At 43.7% G+C, this 14,736-nt stretch overlaps 1 protein-coding gene across 1 annotated transcript in view; it reads right to left on the minus strand.

Annotated features, from left to right (window-relative positions):
• Positions 1-213: 213 nt before the first annotated feature.
• LOC124003576 (copine-9-like) overlaps positions 214-14,736 on the minus strand; it is a 186,704-nt gene continuing 172,181 nt past the window's right edge. Inside the window, exons 18-20 of the mRNA XM_046311934.1 lie at positions 8,793-8,895; positions 8,481-8,538; positions 214-565 (exon numbers count right to left, since the gene is read on the minus strand). Coding sequence (XP_046167890.1) covers positions 300-565; positions 8,481-8,538; positions 8,793-8,895 — 427 coding nt within the window. The 3' untranslated portion in view covers positions 214-299. The remainder of the gene's footprint in view (positions 566-8,480; positions 8,539-8,792; positions 8,896-14,736) is intronic.

Genomic DNA, 14,736 nt, shown 5'->3' on the forward strand with positions numbered 1-14,736 from the left:
TCACAGCATGGCGGTGTTCACCAGGCAGGAAATCGCTACTGCAGTGTGTGTGTGTGTGTGTGTGTGTGTGTGTGTGTGTGTGTGTGTGTGTGTGTGTGTGTGTGTGTGTGTGTGTGTGTGTGTGTGTGTGTGTGTGTGTGTGTGTGTGTGTGTGTGTGTGTGTGTGTGTGTGTGTGTGTGTGTGTGTGTGTGTGTGTGTGTGTGTCAGTGTGTGTCTCTTCAGGTATTTGCTGCAACTGAAAATGGTCCAAACAATGTCTCTAAACCCAAGAACCAAAGACCCCACCCAAACCCCTCTCTCAGATGCGCAGCTTGTGGAGTCCTGGCGGGGTGGTAGTGGTGGTGGAGGAGGCGGGCCGGGGCTCGATGTCCCTCGTCTTCATGAAACCCAGCAGCTGCTCAGGGATTTCTGCCAACACGTCCTTGGCCAGCCGTGCCATGCTCAGCACCTGGTTGCCCTGGCGGTCTATGTAGTCCCGGAAAGGCACAAACTGGACTATGTCTCGCTCGGCAATGCGCCCCTTAGAGGACACTCTGACCTCGTCACCATCCAGTTCCTCCATCGCTATAGAGCAGAAACAGATAGAGGCAGAAGTAGAGAAATGGGGTAGAGGCAGGGAAAGAGAGGGAGTTAGAGACAGAGTTAGTCATAGACAGAGACAGAGAGAGTCAGAGTCAGGGACAGAGACAGAGATGACGTCACGTAAATCCATAATTAGACAGAATGCTGTTTGTGTTATTAATGTGTATTGGATTTGTGATAAATATGGCAACCTACCAGTGGAGGCTGCTAAGGGGAGAATGGCTCATAATAATGGCCGGAACTGATCAATTGGAATGGCATCAAACAGCTGGAAACCATATGTTTGATGTTTTTGAAACCATTCCGCTGATTCCGCTCCAGTCATTACCATGAGCCCATTCTCCCCAATTAAGGTGCCACCAGCCTCCTGTGTCACTTTGTTTGCCAAAAGCGCAACTAATAATATAATAGTAGGTCAAAGACATAATTCTGTACATGAAAGCCCCAGAGCAAACATATTTTAAAAACATCTTCCTGAAACTTCATTCTTACATTATTAGGAGTGATTTTAATATAATCAACGGCATCCATATTAGGAACAATTTTCTGAGAACCGACAACATCCTAATGTGGATGCCGTAACTTTCTAACAGACTACATAATAAATACTAATATCTATTTTGGTGGCGAGAAGATGTGGGTCCATCTTATCTGGTGTACTGGAGTAGAGAGGAGCTGGGAGGCAGATGCCTGGCCATGCCTGTGGGACTATACAGTTGGGTTCACACTGATGTCTTTGAGAGAGCATGCCTCAGCCATGGGCAGCAACCCACAACTACTCAATACCCACCCACCCTCCCTCATCTCCTCTCCGCCAGGACCAGTAACCTGAAAAGCACTGGATAAATAAAGGCAATGGGCTGGAGACCGATCCAGTGCTTTCACCTATGGCTGTAGGGTATAGCAGTGCAGAAAGAAAGAGAGAGGGGGTGAAGGGACAGCAGGATGGCAAGAAAGTGGGGCAGGTGTCTTGGGTAAACCCAAACATGTGGGGGGCATCCCCTGAGTCACTGAGTTATACAAAGCCTTCTGCTCCCTTGAATGTCACACACACACACACACACACACACACACACACACACACACACACACACACACACACACACACACACACACACACACACACACACACACACACACACACACACACACACACACACACACACACACACACACACACACACACACCCTTCTGTTTGCCATGAATGTTACACACAGGAACAAGCGTGCTTACAGAGTACACACACACACTTCTTCTGTTTCCCATGAATTTCACACCCATGAATGTGTGTGTGTACACGCAGGCGCAGGAGTGCTTGGTACACACTGATGATGCACATACGTTCACTCCACACACATATGCACACAAACATCTACAGGTACACAGGTGCATCCAAACAGATGCTCACATGCAGACTTCATGGGAACATGGGAGGCATTTTGGAGAGAGGAACATGGCATGATGGAAAGATTCGAAGAGGGGAAGGATAAGAGAGGAGAGGATGGGAATAGCAGAGGAGAGAGGAGAGGAGATGCGTTGCACTCAAGCATATGTGCGAGAGACAGTCTGTTTGCACAGGCTCCCTGTGGAGATGAAGAGCTCCCAGTTCCCTCTGACTGAGCAAGAGGAGGATAAGAGAGCGTAGATGAGTCAAATACCCTTCCACCTATAGACCACTTAAAGTTATGCTGATTTGCCAACCACCACACAATCTGGAGCAATCAGTCAAACCATCACAAACCAATACTCTAGTGATTTAATTTATACACTTTTAAAATCGCTCTGTCTCACACACACACACACACACACACACACTAGAGACTCACACATAGGCACAAGCATGCATGCACACACATACACACACAACCCCTACGGCAGCTACCCCTGACCTCTCGCACAGCCCTGTGTAGTTCGTAATAGGTCCCAAAGAGACCCTCTTGTCGTTAGGCATGAATAATTTCCCCTTTTCTGCTTCCTTTCCCCAACTACCGGCAGTATCTTTAATTCAAATCACTTAGCCAATTAACTTTTGGAATAGGCATAATGCATAATAAGTGTGCTCCAGTGTTTGCACATTTACTTTGGGAGTGACTGCTTTGTTTTGCTGCTCTCTTGCTAGCTGAAGAGCTTCAGCTTTCCAGCACAACTCTTTCTCACTATGCCAGAAGGAGTGTACACAGCAGTGGCGGTCAGTGCCGTTTAAGATGAGGGAGGATGGACAATTTTTGTTGTTGATTAGCATGGTCTTCTTTCTATTTCAGGAATGTTTATCCACACTTTGTTCCATTTGCTTCCGTTTAAGAAACGTTTTTCAACAGAATCGGCGGAATGAATACATCACATGAACACACGCAAACACAGTTCACATTCATAGCAGCCACATACAAACAGCATGATCACTTTCTAATCGACCTGGCCAGCGTTTCCTGGAATGACATTGACCTCATACCGTCAGTAGATGATGCCTGGCTATTCTTTAAAAGTGCCTTCCTCACCATCTTAAATAAGCATGCCCCTCTGAAAAAATGTTGAACTAGGTATAGATATAGTCCTTGGTTCACGCCAGACCTGTCTGCCCTTGACAAGCACAAAAACATCCCATGGCGTTCTGCATTAGCATCGAATAGCCCCTGTGATATGCAACTTTTCAGGGAAGTTAGGAACAAATATACACAGGCAGTTAGAAAAGCTAAGGCAAGATTTTTCAAACAGAAATTTGCATCCTGTAGTACTAACTCAAAAAAGTTCTGGGACACTGTAAAGTCCATGGAGAATAAGAGCACCTCCTCCCAGCTGCCCACTGCTCTGAGGCTAGGAAACATTGTCACCACCGATAAATCCACTATAATTGAGAATTTCAATAAGCATTTCTCTACGGCTGGCCATGCTTTCAACATGGCTATCCCTACCCCGGTCAACTGCCCGGCACCCTCCACAGCAACCCGCCAAAGCCCCCACCATTTATCCTTTACCCAAATCCAGATAGCAGATGTTCTGAAAGAGCTGCAAAATCTGGACCCCTACAAATCAGCCGGGCGAGACAATCTGGACCCTCTCTTTCTAAAATTATCTGCCGAAATGGTTGCAACCCCTATTACTAGCCTGTTCAACCTCTCTTTCATATCGTCTGAGATTCCCAAAGATTGGAAAGCTGCTGCAGTTATCCCCCTCTTCAAAGGGGGTGACACTCTAGACCCAAACTGCTACAGACCTATATCTATCCTACCCTGTCTTTCGAAAGGTCTTCGAAAGCCAAGTTAACAAACAGATTACTGACCATTTTGTATCCCACCGTACCTTCTCCGCTATGCAATCTGTTTTCAGAGCTGGTCATGGGTGCACCTCAGCCACACTCAAGGTTCTAAATGACATCCTAAACGCCATCGATAAGAGACATTAATGTGCAGCCGTATTCATCGACCTGGCCAAGGCTTTCAACTCTGTCAATCGCAACATTCTTATTGGCAGACTCGACAGCCTTGGTTTCTCAAATGATTGCCTCGCCTGGTTTACCAACTACTACTCTGATAGAGTTCAGTGTGTAAAATCGGAGGGCCTGTTGTCTGGACCTCTGACAGTCTCTATGGGTGTGCCACAGGGTTCAATTCTCGGGCCGACTCGCTTTTCTGTATACATCAATGATGTTGCTCTTGCTGCTGGTGAATCTCTGATCCACCTCTACGCAGACGACACCATTCTGTATACTTCTGGCCCCTCCTTGGACACTGTGTTAACTAACCTCCAGATGAGCTTCAATGCCATACAACTCTCCTTCCGTGGCCTCCAAATGCTCTTAAACGCAAGTAAAACTAAATGCATGCTTTTCAATCAATCGCTGTCCGCACCTGCTCGCCCGTCCAGCATCACTACTCTGAACGGCTCTGACTTAGAATACGTGGACAACTACAAATACCTGGGTGTCTGGTTAGACTGTAAACTCTCCTTCCAGACTCACATTAAGCATCTCCAATCCAAAATTAAATCTAGAATGGGCTTCCTATATCGCAACAAAGCATCCTTCACTCATGCTGCCAAACTTACCCTCGTAAAACTGACCATCCTACTGATCCTCGACTTCGGTGATGTCATCTATAAAATAGCCTCCAACACTCTAGTCAACAAACTGGTTGCAGTCTATCACAGTGCAATTAGTTTTGTCACCAAAGCCCCATACACTACCCAACATTGCGACCTGAACGCTCTCGTTGGTAGGCCCTCGCTTCATACTCGCCGCCAAACCCAAGTCTCTGCTAGGTAAAGCCTCGCCTTATCTCAGCTCACTGGTCACTATAGCAGCACCCACTCCTGGCACACACTCCAGCAGGTATATCTCACTGGTCACCCCCAAAGCCAATTCCTCCTTTGGTCGTCTTTCCTTCCAGTTCTCTGCTGCCCATGACTGGAACGAATTGCAAAAATCTCTGAAGCTGGAGACTCACATCTCCCTCACTAGCTTTAAGCAACAGCTGTCAGAGCAGTTTACAGATCACTGCACCTGTACTTAGCCTATCTGTAAACAGCCCATCTATCTACCTACCTCATCCCCATGCTGGTATTTATTTAGCTCCTTTGCACCCCAGTATCTCTACCTGCACATTCATCTTTTACCGATCTACCATTCCAGTGTTTAATTGCTAGATTGTAAATACTTCACCACCATGGCCTATATATTTCCTTATAACTTACCTCATTTGCACTCACTGTATATAGACTTTTTGTTTTCTTTTGTTCTACTGTATTATTGACTGTATGTTTTGTTTATTCCATGTGTAACTCTGTGTTGTTGTGTGTGTCGAATTGCTACGCTTTATCTTGGCCAAGTCGCAGTTGCAAATGAGAACTTGTTCTCAACTAGCCTACCTGGTTAAATAAAGGTGAAAAAAATACTTTACTCATTGTAATTCCCTCTCGCATTTACACGCTCTCCTCCTCTTTCACATTTTCCCTTCGCTTGTGGACAACACATCAGCTGTCTGTGACCAGGTGAAAAAACCTTTTCAAACCAAACATTCATATCATAACCTGCTAACCACTACACACAGCCTACATCATTGTCACCATATTAGCTAGCTAACATCATTGTCAACATAGCTAATAGAACTAACGCATTAGTAAACCCTCTACAGTAATGCAGTATAGTGTACAGTCAGCAAACAGTTTAGCAGTTACACAGGCGGCCCTGGTGGCAATACATTAATAAAACCAAAAGCTTACCTTGACTTGGAAGAGTCCCAATGTTGGTTCTTTGACTTTCCCTAAAGGCAAACTCTTTTTTGGTTCCAGGTAGAATCCTTTTGGTTCCAGGTAGAACTCTTTTGGGTTCCATGTAGGACCCTCTGGGGAAAGGGTTCTACATGGAACCCAATAGGGTTCTACCTGGAACCAAAAAGGGTTCTTCAAAGGGTTCTCCTATAGGGACAGCCTAAGAAGATTTTTAGGTTCTCGATAGCACCTTTGTGTAAACAGGGAATACGGTGCAATTTAAGAAGCATCCACAATCCCGTTCCTTGGTTTTGCCATTGTCGAGTTTTGGCTGACTATTGGCCACTATGGGGAATATATAGGGAATAGGGTGCCATTTCAAGATTGTGCAACAGCTACAATTGCATCATTATCCAATGATTGACATGAGTATGGTAGGCAGAGAAGGATATCACTCAAACCAAGTTCTCTGCTGCTGCATATTGTAACTAAAATAAAATGGTACCACAACAGAAATGGGACTCAAGGTAAACTCTTAGAAAAATGGGTTCCTTGTTTTTCCCATAGGAGAACCCTATTTGGTTCCAGGTAGAACCCTTTTGTGTGTCACGCCCTGGTCGAAGTATTTTGTATTTATCTTCATGTATTGGGTCAGGCCAGGGTGTGGCATGGGGTTTTTGTATTGTGGTGTGTTTGTGTTGGGGTTTTGGTGTTGGTATTGGGATTGTAGCTTAGTGGGGTATCTAGCTTGTAGTCTTCACTTTAGTGATTAGCTGCAAAGTCTATGGCTGTCTGGAGTGGTTCTCAATCAGAGGCAGGTGTTTATCGTTGTCTCTGATTGGGAACCATATTTAGGCAGCCATATTCGTTGAGTTTGTTGTGGGTGATTGTCCTTAGTGTCTTTGTTCCTGTCGCTGTGTTAGTTGACAAGGCTGTTTCGGTTTTTGTTATGTTTTGTAGTGTCTGTGTTAATTCGTGTTTACGTTTGTTGATTAAACATGGATCGCAATCTACATGCTGCGTTTTGGTCCGACTCTCCTTCACACCTAGAAAACCGTTACATTGTGGTGAAAAAGGATCTACTTAGAACATTTAAGTGGTGAAAGAGTTTAACGTAGTACCTTGTATAAGTGAATGAGTTCCAACAAAAAAATATATATTTTCAGAAGGTTCTCCTATGGGGACAATTAAATAACCCTTTATGGTTCTAGGTAGCACCTTCTTTTCTAAGAGTAAGTAACATGATAATGAAGTAAAAAATGCAAACATCCTTTGCATGAATGGATTGTTTTGTGCAGAGTTTACCCACACATGGTATTATTATTCAGCTCTGCCGTTAACCTTCTGAGCTTAAGCTAGGTGACCCAGGTAACAAAGCCTCAGTGGAAGTCTGATATATCAGGTGTGTTAATCCGGCACCATATGGGAAAAAAATGGACTGAAACAGGGAGGGAATAGATGGGTTGGCTGGAAGCCACGTTTTTATGATTCTGAATGGTCAGATAGTGACAAGAAGATACCATGTGGGGAATCGTAGGTGGCTCGTTTCATCTTGTTATTGATACCATGTCTTGTTTTGAGGTGTTTTGACTGATTTCATGTTAATGTCTCAAATTCGCTAGCTAGCTAACCAACAAATGTAACAATGTTTTTGAGACAAGTGCTCATTGTGCAATAAACATTTGAGGATTAAATATAGTTTAAATGTTGTCAACAATCTAAGCCAACGCTGTTTGTGCCCCATAGTTGCGCACGTGCTGGTTTTGTTGCTAAACAACCAACCCGTCTATTGCTAATTCCGTGTTCAATTGCAAAACGTTTTCCATTGCCCAACTTAATACGACCTAGGACTGTTACTCTGAGTTCCTCTCCACCGAGAGACATGACACAGGAGTCACGACCTGTTACCACACGGGACTAATGCTAAGGATTATTTGGGAAAGGGGAAGGAATCAACACATTCCTCTTCCTGGAGAGCAACTGATAGTATGTTTTTTTATTGTTTTTAATTTTAAATTTAAATTTATTTTTAGTTATTTTATTCCTTTTGTTTTTCAATTTTGGGAGTCGTTTTCTTTTAGGGTGGATCAGCTTTAATATTGCAGATAGATTGTTACTTCCATCAATGTAATTGTCTGCATCATTTCCAATCCCCCATATATTTTTGGGGGTATATATAAACATGCATACACATACACATATATATACAACTGATTTACCATACCTGGTTCACCTTTTGGGTGGAGTTTGCACTTTAGGAGCAATGGAATGGGGTCAAATAAGCAAACTCCGCCTACCTGGTGCCCTAGGCAAAAAAAATTAAAAAAACTATTTGGGTGTGCAGGTTTTGGTTCTACCCGTACTCAAGCTGCTTTTCAAGATCAAATCAAATGTGTTAAAAGAGTAGAAGAGGGCTGGAGCAAAAGCCTGTACCGCTCCCTACCAGATGTGGGTGTCCTTGCTGTATATCTATGATAGGGGGAGATACATTTGGAAGAAAGGGAGAGTAGGAAGGGGATTCACCAGTTCCTAAAACTTCTGGGAAGGAGATTGCAGTTGTTCTGTCACCTACCCTGCTGATATTTAGTGCACTTCACAGACAGTGGCACATTGACAGCCTAGCATTGAGAGAAGAACAGAAGCTGGGTCAGCACCATGCAATTTAAAAGCCCCCCCCACCGGACAGACACTTACCATCAAACTCAGCAGGACCCACTCCCACTATGATGATAGACATGGGCAGAGCGGCAGCCTGCGGAGAAAAATCACACACACACACACACACACACACACACACACACACACACACACACACACACACACACACACACACACACACACACACACACACACACACACACACACACACACACACACACACACACACACACACACACACAATAATTTATATCATTATGACATCCCGTGCCACATTTTGGGACACACACAAACTTAAGGCCCACCAATGTCAACAACACACATCACTGAGTTGTGATGAACACTCACATTGACCACAGCCTCCTTGGTCTGCACCATGTCTGAGATGACTCCGTCTGTGATCATCAACAGCACAAAGTACTGGGATCCGTCAGTCACATCCTCAGCACACCTGCACGGAGCAACACAGCACAGGTTGAAACACAAATCAAACCAAATCGTATTTGTCACGTGCGCCCTTCCCAAAATAGTAACACAAGAGGAATAAAATAAAATACACAAGAATGGTGCTATGTACATGGAGTACCAGTGCCAGATCAATATGCAGAGGTATGAGGTACTTGAGGTGGATATGTACATGAAGGCAGGGTAAAGTAACTAGGCATCAGGATAGATAATAATATGAGTTAAATAAAGAACAGAGCAGCAGCGGCAAATGATGAGTGTAAAAGTGTGTGTGTGTGTTGTGTGAGTGTGCAATATGTATGTGTGTTTGTGTTGTGTCGGTATGCGTGTGTGTGTGTTGTGTGAGTGTGTAATGTATGTGAATGTGTGTGGGTTTTGTGTGGGAGTGTCAATGTGTGTGTGTGTGTGTGTGTGTGTGTGTGTGTGTGTGTGTGTGTGTGTGTGTGTGTGTGTGTGTGTGTGTGTGTGTGTGTGTGTGTGTGTGTGTGTGTGTGTGTGTGTGTGTGTGTGTGTGTGTGTGTGTGTGAGTGAGGGTGTGAGGGTGTGTGTGTGTGTGAGGGTGTATATGGTTTGTATATATAGTCTAGTGAGTGTGCGTAGGGTCAGTGGAAGGTAGAGTCATTGCAGATAGTGTGTGTACCATTACTTTACTATTTGGCAGTCTTATGGCTTGGGGGTAGAAGCTGTCTCGGAGTCTGTTGGTCCGAGAGCCGTACCGTTTTGAACAGTCTATGGCTTGGGGGGCTTTGGCAATTTTTCGGCCCTTCCTGTCACGTTCTGACCTTAGTTCCTTTATTATGTCTTTGTGTTAGTTTGGTCAGGGCGTGAGTTGGGTTGGGTAGCCGTGCTTTTACACCTGCATTGTTTGCTGTTTGGGGTTTTAGGCTGGGTTTCTGTACAGCACTTTGAGATATCAGCTGATGTACGAAGGGCTATATAAATAAATTTGATTTGATTTGATTTAGTCTATGTTCTTTTTTCTATGTTGTGTTTTTGTGTTTGGCCTGGTATAGTTCTCAATCAGAGGCAGGTGTCTTTCGTTATCTCTGATTGAGAATCATACTTAGGTAGCCTGTTTACCCCATTTTAGTTGTGGGTGATTGTTTCTGTTTTCTGTGTCTTCACCATACAGGACTGTTTCGTTTTCATCTTTCACTTTGTTATTTTTGTGTTCAGTGTCTTTTCATTAAAAATGACGAACACTTACCACGTTGCACATTGGTCCGATCTGTCATACTCCTCGTCAGAGGAAGACGAATTGTGTTACACGTCCTCTGACACCGCCTGATATAGAGGTCCTGAACGGCAGGGAGCTTTGCCTCAGTTATGTTCTTAACTGTCTGTACCACCCTGTGTAGCGCATTGCAGTCAAGGGCGGTGCATTTGCCATGCCAAAAGGGGATGCAGCCAGTCAAGATGGCCTTGATGGTGCAGTGGTAGAACTCTCAGCCTCTTGAGGGGGACAAGGCGCTGCCGTGCCCTCTTCACGATTGTGTGGATGTTTGTGTACCATGTTAAGTTTATTTGAGCTGTTCTTGTCATAATATGGACTTGGTCTTTTACCAAATATGGCAATTTTATGCATATCACCCCTAAGTTGTCACAACAGAACTGATTGGCTCAAACACATTAAGGAGGAAAGAAATTCCACAACTTAACTTTAAACAAGGCACACCTGTTAATTGAAATGCATTCCAGGTGACTACCTCGTGAAGCTGGTTAAGAGAATGCCAAGATCATGCAAAGCTGTCATCAAGGCAAAGGGTGGCTATTTTGAAGAATCTCAAATATAAAATATATTTTGATTTGTTTTTTGGTTAATACATGATTCCATATGTGTTATTTCATAGTGTAGAATATAGAAAATTACAAAGAAAATAAAGAAAAACCCTTGAATGAGTAGGTGTGTAACCATTCCAGTACGGGTCCAACTTTTTTGCTGTGTGCGTGTGTGTGTGAATGCACATGTAGAGGGAGACTTTCTTCTGTCTTCTGGTCTTCTGTAGTAATATAGCATACACTTACACCTTTTTGAATACCATTACACTAAACTGTGCTCGATTGGCAGACGTAATATTCCCAGCTAGTCCGTTATTACCACTACATTACTATTCTGTTGTCTAGACTGATGACATAGACTTGTTGCGTTGTTTAGACTGTCTCGTTCTGTCTAGTTCTCTCTCACTAGTGTGTAAAAGTCTCTCTCCTTCTCTCTCTTACGTCCGTCCGTCGGTCCGTCTGTCTCTCACTATCTCTGTATGTATGCATTTGTCAGTCTCTCTCTCTCTCTCTCTCTCTCTCTCTCTCTCTCTCTCTCTCTCTCTCTCTCTCTCTCTCTCTCTCTCTCTCTCTCTCTCTCTCTCTCTCTCTCTCTCTCTCTCAAACACACACAGACAAAATCATCTAACTTACATTCTACATAGTATATCAACATTACAAGTGAAATAAAGGACAAGTCAGGAACGTATTGGAGAATGGTTGAATCAGCTGACATGCACAGGAAGAAAGATTGTGGGCCTTTCACTACAATACATGTAGCCCCATTTCTGGAACCACTGGATGGGAGAGGTGGGTGTTGTTAGAGAACCAAAATATTTCCCCTAGACTCTTGTTTCTAACTCCACTCTCAAGGTGTGATGTGGTAGTTATTACTCCAGTCCCTGCTGCTGTGAGGAGTTATATTAGGTAAAGGAGCCCAGAGAGCGGCTTGATTCACCCCCACACCTCACATGTGGACACATCCACATGACTGGAGGGCCTTCCTCCTCCTCATCATCACCATCTCTGTCCCCCAAGCAGCCGCATGGACCAAACCGGGGTGGAGGATGAGCCAAACGAGGGTGGAGGAGGAGGATGACAAAGCGTAATGAGTGGAATGGAGAGAGACTTTTGAGAAAGGGTGAGAGAGAGGACGGTGGAGAGGAGAGACAGAAAGAGAGAAAGAAAGGAAGTGAGAAAGAGAGGAGGGAGAGAGAGAGAGAGTAGGAAAGGAGATGAACGGAAATGTGACAACGCAAGATGAGGGCTAAAGGACAAAAATGAGATAATACATAATAGCCAATAATAAAGGAATAAGAGAAAGAAAGAGAGACAGAGACAATATGTGAAAGAGAAAAATTATATTATTAATCTCATTTCCTCAAACAGGTGCTAATCATCAGCTATATCATCATCATCATTATGCTAATATAGCACCATATTGAATGAGAATTCATGAAGTTCTTGCATCCACAGTCGAGCCACAGCACCCCACTCTATTAAGTTATGCAAAAGAGATGCCACATTCACTGGAAAGTATATTGCCATACTTATATACACTCAGTATACCAAACATTAGGAACACCTTCCTAATATTGAGTTGCACCCCCACCCCAAAATACACTTCTATGTCAATAGTCTAGAAAACGCAACACTTCTATGTCAACAGTCTAGACAACACAACACTTCTACGACAACAGTCTAGACAACTCAACAATTCTACGACAACAGTCTAGAAAATGCAACACTTCTATGTCAACAGTCTAGACAGCACAACACTTCTATGACAGCAGCCTAGACAACGCAACACTTCTAAGACAACAGCCTAGACAACGCAACACTTCTATGACAACAGTCTAGACAACACATCTACGACAACAGTCTAGACAACGCAACAATTCTACGACAACAGTCTGGACAACGCAACACTTCTATGACAACAGTCTAGACAACGCAACACTTCTATGACAACAGTCTAGACAACGCAACACTTCTATGACAACAGCCTAGACAACGCAACAATTCTACGACAACAGTCTAGACAACGCAACACTTCTATGACAACAGCCTAGACAACACAACACTTCTATGACAACAGTCTAGACAACACTTCTACGACAAAAGTCTAGACAACGCAACAATTCTATGACAACAGCCTAGACAACGCAACACTTCTATGACAACAGTCTAGACAACACATCTACGACAACAGTCTAGACAACGCAACAATTCTACGACAACAGTCTGGACAACGCAACACTTCTAAGACAACAGTCCAGAAAACGCAAAACACTTTTATGTCAACAGTCTAGACCACGCAACACTTATATGACAACAGCCTAGACAACGCAACACTTTCATGACAACAGTCTAGACCACGCAACACTTATATGACAGGTGACATCAATAAGAGATCATAGCTTTCACCTGGATTCACCTTGTCAGTCTATGTCATGGAAAGAGCAGGTGTTCTTAATGTTTGGTACACAAAGAATAAACAGGAAGTACATAACAGGGCCATTAGAAAATGTGTTTCATGAAATACATACAACATTTTGGGGGATTTAGTTGTGAGAAAATGTGTATTTTTTACTACGGTGGGAGGTATGAGACTGTAGTTTGGTGGAAATCCCCATCGACTGACAATGAGTGGTCACCATTATGTAGTTGAATGAAAATTCTGTTTAAACTGCATTCATCAATCTGACTCCACTATTACTGTATGTGAATAAATGCAGGCCCTGGGCACCCGTGTCACTCCCTCTTTTAATTGACCGGCCGTCCGACAAACATTATAACACAGTTTCCCTGTCACAATAAATCCATAGCACTTACAAACCAAACACGACAATTGAATTAACAGTAACATTCATTTAGACGATGAAAGTTTTCATCAGTTTTCACACCTCTTCTTGCGTCAGTGACCCCAGGACTTTGCTGGGAACTTCTCGTCTCAGAGGATAAAGGTGTGTTTCTCCTGTGAGATGCAAATATACGGTCATCCATCAGAACAGTTTCATAAAACGGGATTGAGTCATCACGCTGGGTCTCGGTACCTGCAAGTCGCTAGTCGCGAGTTTCACCTTCTCTCGTTTTTCCACTACAAGACCTTAAGCAGCCCATTTAGGGAGAGTCTTTCCTCCTTCCTGGAAAATACCAAGATCACAAGATATTCTATAATTCTTATTCTATGCTCTGCTTATTTCTATGGAAAGTATCCAGGGACACATTTATAACACCGGAATAACAGTAAAACACTCACACAATGGCACATCTACTATTCCTTTCTAATACTAAAACTATTAAACCATATAATTAATTATGTTTATATGAACTACATGGCCTTCTCTAGTACTACAGTGTCCTATACAACATTCAGCAACACAACTCCTGACAAGTTTTAATGGTCGCAAGGCCCCAGCTAAGCCAATTATTAAGAGTTTTGCAGTTATGTGGAACCTTTAGAGATGGAAAACAAACAGAAATAGAGCACACAGAGGCAGGGGAGAGCAGCTAAGCTAGGCCGTCAGTCTGTCAGAGTGAGAAGGAGTGCGATAGAGACAGAGACAGAGACAGCTCAGGGGAGAACATGTCAGAGTAACTCATGAGGGCTAGGGCAGCCTAAGGGTGGAATTCTGCAGAGGAGAGGAGAGGAGTGTGTGTGTGTGTGTGTGTGTGTGTGTGTGTGTGTGTGTGTGTGTGTGTGTGTGTGTGTGTGTGTGTGTGTGTGTGTGTGTGTGTGTGTGTGTGTGTGTGTGTGTGTGTGTGTGTGTGTGTGTGTGTGTGTGTGTGTGTGTGTGTGTGTGTGTGGGGGGGGTGGTGGGTAAGAGAGTTTGTGTGTTTGCATACAGTATGTATTTGCATACAGTATATGTGACTCTCGTATCGTTTCAAGCAAGTCAAAACACATATGTACACTGAGTATACACAAACATTAAGAACATCTGCTCTTTCCATGACATAGACTGACCAGGTGAATCCAGGTAAAAGCTATGATCCATTATTGATGACACTTGTTAAATCCACTTCAATCAGCGTAGATGAAGGGAACTGACAACTGAGACATGGA

Source organism: Oncorhynchus gorbuscha, linkage group LG18 (assembly GCF_021184085.1).
Source record: "Oncorhynchus gorbuscha isolate QuinsamMale2020 ecotype Even-year linkage group LG18, OgorEven_v1.0, whole genome shotgun sequence".
Classification (NCBI taxonomy): domain Eukaryota; kingdom Metazoa; phylum Chordata; class Actinopteri; order Salmoniformes; family Salmonidae; genus Oncorhynchus; species Oncorhynchus gorbuscha.